Source organism: Suillus subalutaceus, assembly GCF_016647625.1.
Source record: "Suillus subalutaceus strain FC151 chromosome Unknown DFJ58scaffold_126, whole genome shotgun sequence".
In the NCBI taxonomy this organism is placed as follows: Eukaryota; Fungi; Basidiomycota; class Agaricomycetes; order Boletales; family Suillaceae; genus Suillus; species Suillus subalutaceus.
The window spans coordinates 45906-64944 of record NW_024540375.1 but is presented as its reverse complement, the minus strand read 5'-3'; the positions used below and the strand labels follow the sequence as shown (position 1 = coordinate 64944).

The 19039-nt window shown below is 44.8% G+C and overlaps 4 protein-coding genes across 4 annotated transcripts; 2 read left to right on the top strand and 2 right to left on the bottom strand.

The window, feature by feature from the left end:
• Positions 1-2717: 2717 nt before the first annotated feature.
• On the top strand, positions 2718-3413 carry DFJ58DRAFT_856750 (uncharacterized protein; the record flags this gene model as incomplete). Its single annotated transcript, XM_041393933.1, has 1 exon — positions 2718-3413. A coding segment is annotated over one exon (696 nt), but the record flags the coding sequence as incomplete, so codon positions are not given.
• Positions 3414-6036: 2623 nt separating this feature from the next.
• DFJ58DRAFT_732476 (uncharacterized protein) lies at positions 6037-7788 on the bottom strand (the record flags this gene model as incomplete). Its single annotated transcript, XM_041386177.1, has 5 exons — positions 6037-6654; positions 6705-6833; positions 6971-7114; positions 7177-7514; positions 7596-7788. 5 exons carry the CDS (start codon positions 7786-7788, stop codon positions 6037-6039), a joined length of 1422 nt encoding a protein of 473 aa, XP_041239445.1.
• A 745-nt stretch (positions 7789-8533) lies between these two features.
• On the bottom strand, positions 8534-13242 carry DFJ58DRAFT_718174 (uncharacterized protein; the record flags this gene model as incomplete). Its single annotated transcript, XM_041384442.1, has 15 exons — positions 8534-8709; positions 8731-8883; positions 10264-10387; positions 10412-10641; positions 10693-10741; positions 10808-11014; positions 11090-11229; positions 11334-11434; positions 11493-11653; positions 11701-11902; positions 11958-12144; positions 12232-12392; positions 12464-12669; positions 12720-13051; positions 13176-13242. The coding sequence occupies 15 exons, from the start codon at positions 13240-13242 to the stop codon at positions 8534-8536; spliced, it is 2496 nt and encodes an 831-aa protein (XP_041239444.1).
• A 2313-nt stretch (positions 13243-15555) lies between these two features.
• On the top strand, positions 15556-17488 carry DFJ58DRAFT_707899 (major facilitator superfamily domain-containing protein; the record flags this gene model as incomplete). Its single annotated transcript, XM_041383770.1, has 7 exons — positions 15556-15895; positions 15958-16023; positions 16080-16240; positions 16300-16434; positions 16483-16642; positions 16691-17201; positions 17250-17488. The coding sequence occupies exons 1-7, from the start codon at positions 15716-15718 to the stop codon at positions 17486-17488; spliced, it is 1452 nt and encodes a 483-aa protein (XP_041239443.1). The 5' UTR covers positions 15556-15715.
• Between the last annotated feature and the right edge of the window lie 1551 nt (positions 17489-19039).

Here is a 19039-nt window from a genome sequence, read left to right as displayed (position 1 = left end):
ACTCACCACCGCCGACGAAGCAAAAATGACAACACTTATACCAGGCCGTGCCGCAGCTCTAACCATAAGATGGCATAACGAAAAAAACAATAACAATACTGAACATATATGCACCGAACGACACAAGCGAGCACCCGTCCTTCTGGGAAAAAGTAAGAGCAAAATGGAACGAATAAAATTTAAATAACCTAGACTTCCTACTAGGAGACTTCAACCTCACCAAAGACCCGATAGATAGGGCTCCTGCATGACTTGATAACGAGAACACTATTGAAGCATTGAGAAATTTCAGAACAGAAATGTGCCTGCAGGACACATGGCAAATGACCCACCCAAATAAATGTATGTTCACCTACACCAGCGGTAACTTATCGATGTCGAGACTAGATCACATATACACAGCGAGCAACCATGAAGAGAGTATAACAGACTGGATCACAGAAATAAGCAAAGTACCCATGGACCATAAACTAGTACTAACCCATTTTGCCCCCCCAGGCCTCCCACATATTGGGAAAGGTCGTTGGACATGGCCAATCAGCATCCTAACAGACGAAGACCTATTAAAAAGGATAAATGATATCGGCATGGAAGCACAAAACACCATCGAAAACGCAAATGCCCACGAAGGACAAACCAACATACAAGCCACCTGGAAGGAATTAAAATCCAAAATGAACTCCATTGCGAAAGACACAGCCAAAATACATCTAGCAAAAATAAACAAAAGAATAAAACAACTAACAAAAGACCTACACAGAATGGCCAATGAACATAACCTTGGTGGAGAAGAAAATGTAAGAACAAACTATATCCTCCTCGAAAAAGAAATTGAGCACCTACAATCAAAATATCAGAAAAACGCAAACATTAAGGCCCAAGCCCAATGGGCCACTAAAGGAGAAACCATATGTAAGTACTGGTCAAAGATAAACAGCTTAAAAAAACCAAGGGACATAATCCACCGACTGTGAAACCCCGAAACAAACAGAATGACAACAAAATCAGAAGAAATGGCCGAAATTGTGAAAGAATACCACGACAAAATACAAGAAAAGGACGAACTAACCAACAATATATTTATGAGGCAAGCAACCATAACAGAAACATTAAACAATATACCTGAAACACAAAATTTCAACTCACCGTCGAGTCCTCTACACCACCTCCTGCAAGAAGAACATATCCTAGACGCCCTAAACTTCTTCAAATCTGGAAGTGCCGCAGGCATAGATGGAATACCCTATGAAACATGGAAAAAATTACATGAACGACACAAAACAAATAGTGAAGAAAAAAAACCAAGCTTCAACATAATCAAAACCCTTACGAGCGTAATAAACGACATACAGCTAAACAGTATAACACAAGAATCAGACTTCACGTTAGGATGGATGTGCCCACTTTACAAAAAGAAAGAACGCACCCTGATAGAGAACTACTGACCAATAACATTACTGAATACCGACTATAAAATATTAACAAAGGCCCTCGCTATGCAACTCGGGAAAGAAATACATACATTGGTACACCTGAACCAAAGTGGTTTCATACCCAAGAGATCAATCTTTGACCTGATTAGACTAGCCCAAATAATGACCGCATACGCAGACATCACCAAAGAAGACAGAGCTATAATCACATTAGACCAAGAAAAAGCCTTTGATAAAATAAAACATGATTACCTGCTAGAGACATTGAAAAAATTCAAGCTACCCCCTCTCTTCATCAACACCGTAAAATCCCTATACGAATCAGTGTTCACAAAGGTCGCCATCAACGGCTTCCTTAGCACTCCATTCCAAGTCACATGAGGCATGAGACAAGGAGACCCCCTCTCATGTCTCCTCTTTGACCTAGCCATCGAACCATTAGCATGCACCTAAGAAACTCACCGAATCTACAAGGATTCCAAATACCTGGCCTACAAGATAAAATTTTAGTAAATCTATACGCAGACGACACAACAATATACCTATCCAAAAAAGACAAATACCCCAACCTCAAGAGCATCCTAGACACATGGTGCTCCGCTTCGGGCGCGAAATTCAACCTAGAAAAGACAGAAATCCTCCCCATAGGATTGCAGACACACAGAGCCACTGTAGTCACAAATAGAAAATTAAACGAAACAGACGAACCATGGAATGACCAAGTCAAAATAGCAAGCGATGGAAACCCAGTCAGGACACTAGGAGCCTGGATAGGGAATAAGCTAGACCACGAAGCGACATGGGAACCAACACTCACAAAGATAGAAAAATGTCTAGCCAGATGGAAACTAGGCCACCCCACGATAGAAGGGAAAGATTAATCATTCAAATGGTTGTAGGAGGAATGACGCAATTTCTATCCAAAGCGCAAGGCATGCCGAAACACGTTGAACTAGCGCTTAAAAAACAATTAGAAACTTCATCTGGGATAACCGTAAGTCCTCACCAATAAGCCTTGAACAATTATACCAACCAAAAGACAATGGAGGCATCGGCCTTATAAATATAAACACTAGACACCAGGCCATAGAGATAACATGGCTCCATACCTACATGGACATATCACCAACACGCCCATCATGGGCTACAGTAACAGACCACATCATAAACACCCTAAGACCGGAAAGTATGCGAGACACGACTGACCCAAGAGCCTTCTTAACGACCTGGGAACCACCCACACAAGGACAAAGGGTGAACAAATTGCCTAAACAAATCACCACAATGCTCAAAACTGCAAAAAAACACAATGTCAACTTCGCTCCACTAAAATTAACGAAGACCCTACAACAACAGATGCCAGCTTGGAACCATATTGGAGCACCTCCCAAAATGTACCGGAAAACAAAAGACTCCTGCCTTCAGAACACACATAAGATAATCACAATAGAAGAACTAACAACACTCACTTACCAGCTAAACATACCTGGAAGACACCATGCAAGGAAAAACTGCGCCTGTGATGAATGCAAAAGAGATAGAACATCTGGATGTAAAAACCCCCACAAATGCGCTAACACAGCAGACGAAATACTCCGAAAACTCCCACCCAAATTCCAACCCAAAATGCCTCCAACAAAAGACAATTTAACACTAACGCATAGAAGAAAAGAGAAGAACGCCCGAGCAAGAGCAGGAGAACAAGACAAAATCACCTTTAACCCGTCAATAACTGAAAACAATCTATCTGAGTGCTTTAGAATCTTCGCAAATAGATTGAATCTCACCTGCACTCCTGCTTATCAACTAGGACTCCCTCCAATAAGAGAAAATACAAGTGAAACACCCATAAATGCATACATGGACGGATCATGCAAACACAACGGTAAAGCAAATGCAATATGCGGAAGCGGCATATGGATAGCAGAAAATCACCCACTAAATAAGGCAATTAAGTACCCGGCAAAGAACAATCAAACCAGATAGGATAACTCACCGCAATACTAGTCACACTACAAACAGTCAACCCATACACACCACTAAACATAATTACAGACTCAAAATACGCCATAGACGGACTAATGCAAAACCTACAAAGTTGGGAAGATATAGGCTGGATAGGAATATCAAACAGCGAAACACTAAAAGCAATAGCCTACCACTTACGAAGATACACCGCGACAACAAGCTTCCAATGGGTGAAGGGCCATAATGAGAACGAAGGAAACGAACATGCCAACAACCTAGCCAACATAGGGGCCAAAAAGCCCCAAGACGATGAAGTCAACTCAAGTATCCCAGAAAACTTTAACCTACAGGGAGCAAAACTACAATCAGTATCACAAGCCATTGCATACCAAGGCATAATGGAACAAACACACACAGAATATAAGAGAAAAACACTAGAACTACTTGATGTCACAAGACATGCCATCCACAAAATATCGAACAAATGGGAAACAGATAAGACCATATGGAAAAGCTGCAGGAAAAAGACATAAGTAAAAACATCCAAATTTTCATATATAAATCGCTACAAAACGCTTACTGGGTTGGAGACTTCTGGACAAACATACCCACGCACAAACAGAAAGCACTCTGCTTAACATGCAGAGGAGAAACAGAAACAATGGAACATATTCTAGCTGAATGTGGACATCCATCCAAAAACTGATATGGAAATTAGCAAAAGACATTTGGCCAACAAAACACGGCCCATGGCACACATCAAAAATCGGAACAATCCTGGGATGTGGCGCCCTAGAGCTCCCAAAAAACAATGACCCCAACACACAGAACAAGGAAACAGCAGAAAAAAGAGGAGCATCACGCCTACTAAGAATCCTGATATCCGAGTCAGCACATCTTATCTGGACACTGTGATGCGAACGCACAATAAGCGGAACAATACACTTGGATCGCGCCGTGACAACACGCTGGCTGAGTAAAATAAACAAACGACTACAAATAGACCGGGTAATAGCATGCAAAACAAGACGAAATAAAACGTCTATATCCCAAGTTCAAAACACTTGGGCTGACATAATCACTCCCACACCATGTAAAAACTGGGTCACCACCCTCGAGGGATTAGTGGGTATTAAACTATCAAGGCCCCCCGCAGCACGAGGAAACAGGATAGGATACAGAGCCCCACACTACCCTACAAAACATAGGGTGTGCGTAAGAGCATTTTTCCTCGGACGATATCTAGATAGGTATCGTGTTGGAAAATTATATTTTTAGTTGGCATGCCTTAAAATGGATTGGAAGGCCTCAATTTGCCGGCGGCATTACGACTCGCTTGGAAGACAACCCGAAAATTTTGGAAGCTGCTTGGAAGCGATACAGAAAGTCTTTCAAGTGGGTCCCAAGACCATTCCAATGCAAGGGCAAAATTTTGAACTTAACCTGATTGGAACTCATTGTAAGCGATAAATGTCCTTCCAAGGCCAAAAAGCAAATTTGGACCCATTAATTATAATTTAAATAATAGCACTACTAATAATATCCCATTTTCCTTCCAATCTCTCCCATTTCTTATATCCCAGTCACCTTTACAATCATAATTTCCTAGAAATAATAATCCCAGTCAGTCGGAGACAACAGTCAGACACAAGAGAGAAGCAGCTAACAATAAAACGCACCTTGCCGTTCTTAATTGCATGCTCGAGGAATATGGAGTGGAGGCGGATCACAGTGCAGCATGCTCAATCCAGCGACGTCAGTTGACGGGACACTTGTAGTTTTCACGCTCGATAAAAATGCTGGAGTCGATTGGTTCAGAGGTTGACTGATGGATGGCGAGGGGTAAGATGTATAAGTAGTAGAGGGAGATTGTTGTGATACTGGAGGTGGGAATGCAGAGAAGACCAGTTCAGAGAGGTTGATGGATGGATGGCGAGGGGTCCAGGGAAGATGTATAAGTAGTAGAGGGAGATTGTTGTGATACTGGAAGAATGCAGACTACATAGCTCGTTGAGGGTATGCAGGTTGAGCTGGGTATTGATACTATGTTGTCAGAGAAGCGAAGTCGGCCGCGGCAGGTTGAGGGACTTGTGACAGAGATCTCAGCTGGGTCAGGGATTTGACAATGATGGACACAGATGATGCGTACCTGTTGCAGAATTTGGATGTGCCTCTGTGCAGTGGCATCCCAAGCATTCGATTGTAGGGCGTGTTCCTTTCAATGGGTCAGGGTAAATTCAAGTTCGCTCAGGACTTGTGCTCTCGATATCTGACCAGACGTTGCCTAAGAAAGTATTATCAAAGTCAATGAAAACTGTAACCAAAACAAATTTTAACGTACCTGGACCATCGAGCTTAAACTGTTGCTGCATTGTTACCGATGTTGTTGACAGAAAAACGACATGATTGTCGTCTGTGAAGGTTGTAACCAAGTGCAAGAGGGTGCAAGTTCAACTCAATTTACTGGCAATGATTATTATGTAATGCTAACCGAGAACACCCGACGACGAAAACAAAGTCTCTACCATAGAGCATGGCTGAGGCAAACATCATAGTGAATCATGAATATACTAATAGATACATCACATGTAAACCTGTAATCTGAATCTGATTGAGTCAATGAATCAAAAATCTGCTACTTCTTCGATCGGCCAGACCTTCGCACTTCAAGATCCTCAGCAGCAGCACCTGGGCCCTCAGCACCAGCACCAGCCTTAGTCTTGCGCCTGGGCTTGGGCTTGGGCTTAGGCTTCTGAACGAGAGGAATGGGTGGCTGTGAGCCTTCGTTGAGTGCAGCTGTGTTATCAATAGGTGGTATTAATAGCTTGCGGTCCTCTGCCATAGCAAGACCTTGCATAGCCGCAGATATAGATTGAGGTGTGCCGACGATGATTGGTGTTTTGTCAATGGCCACACTATTAGCAGTTGATAGTGGGGCATCTTCTTCAGTGAGTGGTGATGCAGCTCGAGGAACATCAGGTTCTGGCAGATCACCACCCATTTCCATTGCGCGCTCAAAATCCTGTTCCCAGGTGTTGCGCAAAGTATTCTCACCCCTCAGGTCTCCAAGGAGAGTAGTCGTAGAGGAAGAAGTAGCGAAAAGAGAGTTGTTGAAGAAGGTGTAAATGCTATCTGCCCAGGCGCCACCGGTCATCAGAGATTGACGATAATAGTTGTGATACTCCTTGTATGAGATTCGGGATTTATCGCCTATCTCGACTAGTTCTTTGTCGCCAGAAAGAATAAAGATAGCCTGTGACCTAGTTTAGTAGGTATTCCACAGTGTAGATTGAATAGACTTACAACAATTGCTGCCGCTGCAATGAGGCCTGGAGTGACACAACGCAACTCCCATATCTTAGCCTTGGTTTTGGGTGTTGGGGGTGCATTGGCAGCTAGCGAGGATCGCCCAAAAAGCGATGCTTTCAGGATCTATTGAGGTTATTCAGGATGTGCAAGTTAGAAAGGAAAAGAGCCTACAAAAACGAGCTTTGACGTTTTCAGAAAGTCGTCTCGGAATAAATGTTATGGGCGAGGGAAGAGCACGGGCGCAAACTTCGTGTATGCACCTTGAGGGTTAAGGAGCAGGGCGCGGCATGCAGGCTCTGAATCCCGTGCATACCCTCAGATGAAGAACTTTGCGTCAAGATTGAAAATGGCAGCTGCGCAGGACTTGACATCTGAAACCATTTCCGCGCGAACACTATTGATGCCTTTGACAAACTCAAATGAAAATCAGCAAGAGTGAGACCAATTCATACATTGACATACTTACATGGGAACCGAAGTTCTTGTGGGCCATCATGCCATGGTCCGCAGGCAGAATGAAACGAAAGAGTTCGGCTTTAACGCCATCCTGAATTGACATCGGAGAGAGCCACCGCTCTTTGCTCGTGAGATCAATATTAGGAGGTGGTGCGCGCAAGGGAAAAATGGTGGTCTCGACCCAGAGGCAGTGCATTACAGAAAACTTGCGCCCATAGTTCTTGATGATATCTTCCTTAGCGGCAAGCGCAAGGTCTTTATTAGTAAGCTTCGTCTTCCGGCCTTTTGAGAGTGTGGCCTCGAGAAGAGCATTCTTCTTCAGAGCCTCCCGATACTTTCCTCGCATGTCTAGAAGTAGTCTTTGCGCGAGTTCAAGCACCTATAAGAGATTATTGATTAGCTACTATCATTCATCCATAATATAAAGACTTGCCTTGCGAATATCTTCAGCAGATGCATTAAGAGGAGGTGCTGCAATTGCATTCCGAACTTGCAGTAAATCTGTATCATTGTTGGACTCGTCACCGTCAGAATCTGTCGAGTCGGTGGCGTCGGAGCTGCTATCAATGTTCGCAAGATCTCGAGTGAAGTCCTCGCCATGGGCATGATGGTGCTGAGGCATGGTGGTTCGAGTCAGAGGATATAGTAAAGAGCAACCTGGGAACATCATAATCAGTCGGGCGTGCTTTAAATCGGCACTATTCGGATAGCGTCAGACCCTGTGGATGTAATAAGGTGGTAGGATAACATGTACCCTTATCAGAAACATAATAGCCATCGTGTAAGCACAAATTAATGAGCAGATGATGACTTCATGCTTCCAAGATCCCTGGTTGGAGGTGAGCATGATGGCAGATGCGAAGAGATGGTGAAAGGAGCCTACTTTGACACGAGCATGAAGCGGACCACCTTCAATGGAGTAAGTATCGTCGTAGATGACCTTGGATGTGAGCATGAAGGGGACTGGCACCTGGAGTAAGTATCGTCACAGATGACCTTGGATGCGAGCATGAAGGGGACTGGCACCTGGAGTAAGTATCGTCACAGATGACCTTGGATGCGAGCGTGAAGCGGCCCACCTTCAATGGAGTAAGTATCGTCACAGATGACCTTGGATGCGGGTGTGAAGGGGTCCGGCACCTGGAGTAAGTATCGTCACAGATGACCTTGGATGCGAGCGTGAGCGGATGGTCTTTGGTGCAAGTATGAAGCGGACACACCTTAGACTCTGATGTAAGCACGAAGCGAACAACCTTTGACGAGAGCGTAACTATAATGGAGTAAGTGTTGTTGCAGATGGAAGTGATGAGTGAAGTGAAAGAACGCGTTTGAAAAGAAGAAGGATGACTCGGAGTTGGTATGATAAGCTAAGAAAGGTTCCTTTTGACCCGAAGAAACATATCAGTATCCACGTAGTCGACGAGAAAATAATCCCCATGGTTGCCAAAATCTGGGACAAGTAAAGCACCACGAATAATGGAATGAAGAGTGACGAATTCAGACAAAGCTGCAGGCCGTGCATGTAGTCGAGTCAGTCGCAGGTCTCAATCTAGGAGGCACCGACGTGGTGAAGCATCCATGGGAAGAACCAAGGCAAGATCTAAGGTGCAGTTGCAGACAGTAAGCTTGAACACAAATAATAGCTTGACAAAGATATATTTGTCGTGGCCATCCTTGTCCTGTGTGCGGATTAGAGCACAGTCACGACACTCGTTGTCTTCTTAGATAGATGATCTATAGATAAACACCTATAAAACCAAATATCTCCACGGTCAGTGATTCAGACAAATACCAATGACTGATAACGTGGTCGTTCAGTGGGTGGCTGATTAGCAATACCTAAGCCACTGTCAGCAGAAGGTGCCTAGTGAGGTCAGTAATGTGAGTGATCAATCCAACAATGCCTGGACAACAGGAAACAACAAAAGAAACAAATATACCTTCTTGTACCAAAAAGATGCCCAATGGCAATCTTACTACAAAGATTTGTGTGAAGCTACAATGGTCACTCCCACAATGCAAACAGGTAGGATCACTGGTCAGGACTAGTCAATGCTCAAAGAACTTTCAGTACTATTGAACCTGCTGTCAAGGAACTCGCTTCGAGTATTAAACAGAAAACAGGAACGGACGTCCTTGGTGTTTGGCACCAAGTCCCCTTTCAATGACTAAAGCCGTATGGCAATGAAACCCTAGCTCAGTACCACTACTCAGATGTGTGTGGTCAAGCGCACAATTATCAACTTCAAAGCTCCCCCACTAAGCTATGCAAAGTCTTAGGTGGACTAAGGAGACAACACAAAAGTTGCAGGAAAATAAACGAAGAACTCGGAAAAACAAACAAATGGAAGCAGTACCAGGCTTGGTGGTTGTGGAGGATGATGAGCTCACACTCATGGTGTCTCACAGAAGAGTACCTTCACCAATCTTCAACAGCTCTCACTGTTGTTTGGCTACAGTCACACTTCACACTCAAGAACTAGGGGATAAAAACACTTTTATTGAGAGAGAAGGGGCTCTTATATAGACAAAATTTAAGGGCTATGCTACCAGTACGTTAAGGTTCCTGTCAAGTCATCCCCAGTTAAACTGAGTCATATAAGCTAGTGTGAGTCATACTGAATCAAGTTGAATCTTTGGGAGTCACTTCAGATGGTTGAGTCACTTGGTATATAGATGAGTCATCTTGACTTGTTAGTCATGTGATTTCTCATGACAAAGCAGAAAAGGTCTGGACACTGATTATGTAAGGTACCAGTCCATGTGTTATGTTTGTGTTTGTTTATTACATTTTCTGTTAGGGGCTGAAACTGGTGCGGTGCTTTGTATTTAGGGTTTCCTGCATGTTCCCACAGGACAACTTGTGTGGGAAATAATTTTCACAGTCACCTGACATGTGAGAAGTTCATGCTGAGTCATTTTTAAGCCAAACGAAATGAAACTGAATCCAAGAATAAATCTTCGAAAATATTCATTCCTGTAAACCGGGTTTGCAGAAGAATGAGGAGAAAGAAGCAAGTCCTTTTCCTGGGCCAGGCTTCTTCTGAGAATGTTATTCAGCCATGCACCAGACTAGTTTGGTGCAGGTCATCGTGACCATGAAAACTTGAACTGCATCGCAGATAGTCAGTGGCCAACTTCCAGGTAGCAGCTGACTCATAGTGGACTTTGAGATAGCGATGTTCGTGAACCTTTTGAAGTGTCAGAGATCTGATCAAGCACTTCAGAGTGAAGGAGAGACTTACTTGGTCATGTGCTGAAAGTTTCAGCCACTGTATTCCGTCTGGTAATGGTATGTTGTGGGAGGGCAGGAAGTGATTCAGAAATGTTGCAAGCTTCTTCCTGAAATGGTCAAAGGCATGATTTGACCTGTTGTCTTCCTCCACTTGCGCTAGGCTGGTGAGAGTCCTAAGGGGCAAACCGATATGCAGGTGAGCTTCAAATGGCTCGTCGTCAGTGTCATTGTCTTCAAGTTCTTCCCGTGAGAGCGTGAGTTTATGTCATTCCTCATCAAGAAATTCAATACGGCTGCGAATAAACTCGGTAACGAAGCTCTTATGGTCGAGTACAAGGTTCTATAATACAAATATGCGATGTTTATTAGTTATTGATGAGAAGCAAACTTCTTGGCAACAACACACCTGGTTAGTGATATCCTTACAATTGGTCTGCCGTAGGTACCAGCGCTTGATCAGCCCATGCTGCTTTTCGTTCGGTCGAGTGCTGAAGTTGCGGGCAGCACCTTTTGTGAGGATATCGTCGAAAATATGCTTTGAGGCGTGCATCTTGGGAAAGTTCCAGTTCTTGGTTGCATCGGGATCGGTCTCCTCAATAATTGCGATGTAGTCCTATTGAATCACGTTTGAATCAATTTAAAACTATTGTCAGTATATTATTGTGAAGAATCCAACACGAAAATATACCTCTAAGTGCGTCTGAAACACCAGAACCTCCACTTTTCCTGCTTGGATTGTGCTGTCTGTATGCACGTCAAGTGATACGTACATGTCGATATGTAGATAACTCACTATGCACCATAGAAGTGCATAGCCAGCTTCGTCGTCTGTGCGTGTGAGCACGTTCTGAGTGGTATATAAGATTTGCTATCCAAATTGAATTTGAGTGAAGTTTTAGTTGTTTTAGTTGTCAAATCAATGTGCCAATGACATATCTTGGAAATGTCTCGAAGTTTGTTACCATCGCTATAGGTGATGTTGGTAACGCGATCAAAATGATTCAAATTGCGCCAACGTGTGAAGGCAGCGAACCTGGAACCAATTGAATAGAATTGAATAGTGCGCAGATTAGTGTAATAAATCAACTCACTGATCGTCAATCTTCTTCTTGGCGCTGCATCCCAAAGCCGCTGCATGTCGTTTAAGCTCGCCAAATAGATGTTTCCCCCATTCCCCGATATGATAAACGTGGAGGTGATCCTGTGAGATCGTTTCGTGAGGGTTAGAATTCGGGATCTGCCAGAAGACATTCTTAAAAGCAAAATCAGTATCGTTTGTAGGACATAATGAGCACCAACCATAACTGGCCGCAAGCCCCGTTTTTTTAATGCTTCTTCTCCAGCTGCTTTATTCTTCTTCCACAGTTCTACACAAGATTGCGCATCTTCAGGCGATCGGATTGGATAAGTAGATGTGTTGTCGTAGAGTTTATCCGATGGGACAAGGCAGATTGGACAAGGGCAATGACAGTTTGTCCCCCGTATGAGCGCCATGACACATCTAGTAGTTACAGTGACTGATCAGAATATTATCATCAAAAGAATAACAAATGTACTGCTCTTCGTAATCAGCCGACAAAAGCAAAATGAATGCATACAGCCACCTAACAATACCGTCAGAACACAGATGTGCGTATCCTGTCTTGGCATAGAGTATGATGGTTTCAAGAAGCTTGAGAAACCCGTCATGCCACACAACCCATTTGAGGTTCACATAAGACAGTTTACCATCCTCCTTAGAGTCTTCAGGTACCTATTCAAAAGAATCACGATTCATTGACAACAAGACTAAGATTGATAATAAAGACGAACTATCAGTAGCCAGCCGACCATCCAGTCCGCCGCCCAGCCCATCAGTATTTCTGATGTGAACGGGCAAGTTCCCACATTGAGCAAAGACCGGATAAGCTTTAATGGTCCCAGCAGAAGACAGATGCGTCTTGTCTGCATACAGTATGAAGGCAAAAGGGACGCCGTTTTCGGTAAAACGACTATAATACAACACCACTTAGAGCCACATGAATGAGAGTACAAAAAAGTAAGTCATACTTGTACATTCCACCAGCGATCTGCAGTCCAAGGCTCATGGTAAAAGTGTTCGTAATGCGCCCCGTCATGTTTGTACAACCGCTGTGCATCCCAAACAAAGTGCGGCGCCAGTAATGGGTCCTGTAGTAAGTCCAAGGCCCAGTCCCACAATGGGCGTGTATATACATCAAATGTAAGGTCCTCCCGTTTGTGTCGGGCAGTGATAGTATGCTTCTCGAACTGTAAAAATTTGGTAGCTACAGAGGGGAAACGTGATGTTCTCCTCTTACAGGTGTCATCTGAGAGGCCGCCCTGTCCCAGGCCGAAGAAACATCACGGTGGGACTTGAACGTGAGTTTTGCGTGGCCCTCAGCGATTCTCCAAATGAGCTGCAACAGCTCGTCTGTGTGGTCCTTGTTCAAGGCGGCATTGTGTGCGAGTTCAGCAAACTCGAAGTCTGCATGACAGCTGAACGGCTGCCAGGGTTCTTCGTCGATGATGGGCAACCATTGATCTTGCTTGCGCCCGAAGGTAGAGAAAGTCTCTATAGTTGTTGCGCGACCAGATTTCGGATGGTACTCTGTCTTGAATGTATCAAGGCCGGAGGGAACTGAAGTTTCAGCTGCAATTGAGGACAGAGTAGGTGGTGTGGGACCATGAGATGACGCCATACTGGAATCAGAATCTGCACCTGAATTGTGAAAATATTGAATGAGGAACACATCATGAGCAGTCAAAATACGCACGTTGTTGCGAGTCTCCACTGACACTCATTGCATCAACAACATTATCTGATCCCATCGAAAATGACATTGCGCCTGCGTTCAAGTTGTCGTGCACATTCTCTGTGCAATCCTCAGATAGGAGTGATGCTGAAGGGACCAACAGGACATCTGGGCCAGTACCGGCCGCTGTATCTTGTTCCTTAGGCTTGTGAAGGTGTTTTCTCTCTTGGTGTGCCTCTGATTGTGATATTAAGTGCTTGATATCAGTATGACTTGTCAATATGAGGATATATATTCACGACATACCTTTCCTTTTAAGTTGCTACTCTACCGCCTGCGCTGCAAGCACTGCAAAATCATTGTTGTCCTTCTCCTTCTCCCGTCTCCTCAAGCAGCTTTGCTCATGAGACCGTAACCCACGCGATGAGTACAGCTTGTTGCAGTGTTAGCAAGGAACCTAATTATTGGATGACGAGGGTAATACATACTTGCGTCCTCCATTTGTATTTCTGTTCGGCGCCATGTAGGAGTATTACAGGGAGATTATGGGACAAAGAGTGTAGTACAATCAAATGGGAGGAGGTGGATTGAGATGAAGGTAGACAACGAAGATAAGACAATCGAGTTAGTCAATGTTTTCTGAATCATTGCTTGAATCTGGATTTGAATCCTTACCGGCTGCTTCCGACGAACTTAGAATAATTGTGTGCCGGCTTGGAAGCAACTTGGAAGTGCCAAAAATACACCACGGTCCTTGTAAGTGACGACACTAACGAAAGATCCCTTGTAAGCACCTTCAAACAGGTCACACCCCCTGGGAATACGGACCCAATGTAGTTGTCAGGTGCCTAAATGATGTCCCAATATGGAACGCTTCCAAGGGACCCATGGAGATTTCCGACATAAGCATCAAACTTCTTTTTGACAAGCGAAAATTATGGGTCTTTTGAGGACCCCGGCTGCTCCCTATACCGCATGTCCACAAATTTTCTAAATTTTCCTCTTGGGGCGCAACGTTTTTGAGGCTTGTGGGGCGCACTTCGGACATGCTTGCTCCCCGAAACATACCAAAAAAGGAAATTTTCCGTAAAAATTTCGTGCTACTGGATTCTAGCTAGGTACACCCACGATTCTGCTTCTTGCGAGACCGTACAGTGAACTGTGATGCAATAATCTCGCGCACTGTCACAATACCCGCTGTTTCCCACCTATAGAGAAAGATGAATATATGTTTTACAGTGTTTTGTAGAATAAAAACTTGCCGTTCAAAAGCCCACAGTTTCAGGATGTGATACCAACACTGAGCGCGGATGTTCCGAGATTGTAGACAAGTTCCTTGATACTGGCAAGTGTCCATAAACTTGCTGTAGTGCCAGAACGAGTTTTCACTTTCTTCAGGGTGCGTCTTAGAAGTTTGCGAATTAAAATCAGTACAAGCAAGCAGGAAAAAAGGCACCGCTTGCTTGAATAAAAACCCGTAATCCTAAGTTTGTCAATGAAGGAACATCTTTTGTGCCAGCAAGGAGAATGCTGGAGCGTCAAGTGCTTAACTCCGGAGATGCTCTCAGATGCCGGTCCTTGATTGCTGACTGTCAATACAGCTTTTTTCAGCTCGTCTAGGATGTTTCGCCAGGTCATGGAGCAGGCTTCTCAAGGGTGCAGAGATTGAATGATGAAAAGAATGGATTGATCCTCGTTTGACTACATAGACAATATTCTGTCCAAGTATACCATACATCAGACATAATCCAAATTGGTCTACATGGTGAATCACTTTGTCGGTCTGTAATCAATCGAACATCAGTGTGAGTTTTGTCGTCGGTCTGGGCTGTCTAACACCCTCTAACACCCCCTCCGATCCAGGATCGAGGAGGATCCAGGGCCTCTTGGGGCGCTACCGACGGATATAAGGTGGGTGCTACAGGCTCGTGAGGCGCACATTTTAGGACCATAGGATGGGTGATTTGGAGGGCATGTGAGGCGCTACCGGTGGACATGCAGTATAGGGAGCAGCCGGGGTCCTGTCTTTTGCTGATGCTAGTATGACTCTTCTACTAGTAGTAAAATGTCGTTGTCAATGATTCGGCTCGACCTTACGGCCGTCCTCCCTCTCGTAAATTGCTTAGGCAGACCCATAGTAAACCTTGACCTTGAAGGTTTAGGAATACTACTATGCCTGACAAGGTCTAGCAAGACTACATAGCTCTAAGCTAGGAAGGTTTAGGTAACTAACTTGGGCTCGAGGATCAGGACGAGGATACTCTGCAACAAGGTGTAGAGCGCCTACCATGCGAAGGTTTAATCAATCTTAATGTGGTAGCTATGGCCAAATCAGGAAAGGTTTTGTGTCCGCCTAAATTTAACCATTTACAAGAGGACGGCCGTATCGTTAGTATCGACTTCGACTCAACGACATTTTAAATTTTGGAATTGAGTCAGAGCAGCACTAGGGTATCAGAAACCGGTTGGGAGCCGATCTACCTAACTCGCGCCCACAATAAAAATGCTCCCTCGATCAATCATCGCATTGTCTCCCATACTTCTGCAATCATCATTTTGGCATGTCTCCTGATCCCGCGTCTCAACAGCTAGACGAGGAAACGCCTTTGCTTCAGTCAAAGGGAAATGCTCCGGCAAAGAAATCACAGACACCTCTTCTATGGCGCCAGTTCTCAATGATCCTGGTGTTGCAGATTGCAGAGCCAATGACATCGCAAGTTATCTCACCTTTTGCGCCTCAGGTCAGCGTTTAGCGTTGAAGATTCAAATAGACAAAGTTATAACTTGATTATGCTATACATAGCTCATTCGTGATATTGGGATCACTCATGGAGATGAAGCGCTCGTTTCGTTTTATGTTGGGTTGTTGGTAAGTGGATAAGTAGAGAACGCTTTCATTGTGGCAATCTCAATGTTACGGTCTAGCACTCGCTATTCTTTGCAACAGAAGCCCTCACCATTTTCCACTGGAGTCGTCTCTCTGACTACATCGGTCGTAAACCTGTCGTGCTAATTGGACTGTTTGGACTCTCCCTCTCAATGTTCTGCTTCGGTTTGTCCAAAACATTCTGGAGCTTGGTAATAAGGTCTGTCCCATGTCTACGCTATTTTCTTCTGAGTTAACGTTTACATCTTATTGCAACAGTCGTTGCCTGAATGGCGCACTCAATGGCAACATTGGCGTCATGAAGAGCATGGTGGCTGAGATGACAGATTCCACTAATATGGCCCGTGCATGGGCATTCATCCCTCTTGCCTGGTCCAGCGGTACCACACTTGGGTGCGTTCCGTGAAGTTTCGTTCCCCATATGTACTGAAACAACCATAGGCCACTCATTGGCGGACAACTTGCGCGACCTGCGGATAGGTTCCCTAATATCTTCGGGGGTTCTGAATTTTTGAAGAAATATCCTTATTTCTTGCCGTGCGCGGTCCCTGCCACGGTATCAGCGTTGACATGGGTTGTCATTTTTCTTTACTTGAAGGAGGTATGTTGTCCCATCGTGTGACAGGATGAATCTTCATATCAGTCGCAGACCACAACTCCCCAAATAAACATTAGTCAACTGCTATCTTGGAAAAAGCGCAAGACTGTTCCTTTACCCGCTCTAGAACCCCCGCCAGTATTATCTTCGATCAGCGATAAGCCCGTCCCCATTCGAGCTCTTTTCGTTCGTCGTGTACTCATCGCAACCGGGAGCTACGCCAGTATTGCCCTTATTGATATCGCATTTCGCACTGTACAACCCGTGTTCTATGCTACTCCCATATCGTTGGGTGGTCTAGGGCTCGATACTCCAACCATTGGAACCATCCTGGCGGTCCAGGGAATTGTAAATGGCGTAATGCAGCCATTAGCCTTCGCTAGGCTTCATGACATCATGGGTGCCAAAAAACTTTGGCTGTTCGCCGTAACGTGCGCCCTGCCTATGATTGCTCTCCTCCCGGTATCGAATACCCTGGCGAGATCTAGTGGCGTTGTTCAGAGTGTATGGTCTTTGGTGGCTCTACAAGTCGCTCTTATGAGCTGCATGAATTTTGCATATGGTTTGTCGTCGTCATTCTCTCACTGATATTTCTGATGTGTTATGGAAGGCGTCTCGTTTATGTATATCAGTGTGGCATCTCCTAACCGAGCGTCCGTAGGCGCAACAAACGGGTTTGCACAAGTGATCGTCTCTGTTATGCGTGCTGTTGGACCAGCTGCAGCTAACTCCGCGTTCTCAATTAGCATTGAGAGACAGTATCTTGGAGGGAATCTGGTGTATTGTGTCATGGCGGGTATGGTGTACGTGGCGATGGGCGTCGGCGTTTTGTTACCTCGTGCTATGTAGACTAATTAGCTTCAAACGAAGATAATTTTATTTGTTTGGTCGATGCGATTGTGACTGTAATCTCGAGCAGACGTTCGAGGACCTCCTTTCCAAACCGTCTGGCTCGCGATGACTTATTATCCAGTCTTTAGCAGGAAAGTAGATGACGGGTGTCCTGTCCTGAACATTGATTGTGGACATGAGACCTGCCTGCAGGCCCCAGGGCACACGTACTTGAACATGTTAGCCTATGCAGCGTCCTACCAGCTGGCAGTTTGTGTCCTGATGCACTAGTAGGGAGTCCCATATTTTGCAACATTTTTCTTCAAAATCTCCAGAGCTCCAAGTTATTGACCGAAGAGCAACCTGAAGACTAGTCTCCCCTAGACACATCGTATACGAATCGTAGTCCCGCTGTTTTAGATGCGTCGATATCTTGTTACAGTGACTCAAAAAGGTAACGCACAAAATGAGAATCGGCAATCGTCAATTTGTCTCTCGTCTCATCAAGCGCTTCGACGACTTGCTAACCTTGTACTGACTTGAACTTGAGGCCCCTTCTCACCCGCTCTCTGCTGCACTAAGGTTGGCCCTTCATGCATCCATGCTCCATCAGGTAGCTAGGTATAATTGATCATTTTCAGTTTCAAAAGCCGTGACAGGCCCGAGGCTTGTGATATGATATGGCAAGATATGGCCCATATCTAGATTTGGGACTTTTGGTGATGTGCCACGGATGTGGCCCTGCATGACTTATTATTTGACCATCTCGTGATACCGCCAATGTCCACACCCGATTGCTATGCCCCTCCATCTTCTTCAACACAACACCTGTCTTCAAGTCCCAAAGACGAAGTGTCCTGTCGTTCGAGGCTGTAACTATTCGTCGCTTATCGGGGAATACTGCGACTGCCTTTACGATCCCCTCATGATCTTCAAAAGTTCGAATGGGTATGGTGCTTGGAATGAGCTGTGACATTATACTGGAGGTTGATGGTGTTGAGCACGGTCGAGGGATTGTGCGTGTCTTTATCAAAGCTGCAGAGGTGCGTGCATTTTGCGTTTTCGAGCCGCTTCACCACGCTAACCTACCTCGTTTCCATAGATGCTCAAGACACAAGTAATTTCGCCATCACCATTCTAGCAAGAATACTCCTTACGAGTCATAACCGCCTTGCTCGACTGCACTGTATACATGCGTCCGAATCCCATCTCCACAGCTTCCAGAACATTACCCTGTCCAATGGCGGTAGTGCAGACTGTGCAGTTGCTACTTCCCGGTCCTGGAATTTGGCTGATAGCTATCCATCCTAGATTGCCGCATGAATATCATTGTTTCTCGTGTCGAGCAGTTTCTCAACACTTCATGTAACTTATCCGAGTACATATAGCTTACTGCAATATCATCTCCCCATCTCGTCGATTCCCAAGATCTGCCTGTGCATCAGATGCGACCAAATTTCTCTATCGCGTCTTAAATCCGTTCCTAATGAAAAAATTTCCCTCTCATTTTATTCAAACCATAATTTCAAAGGTGTCAGCCTTCCAGCGCTTTGCTTCTCGCTCATCTCA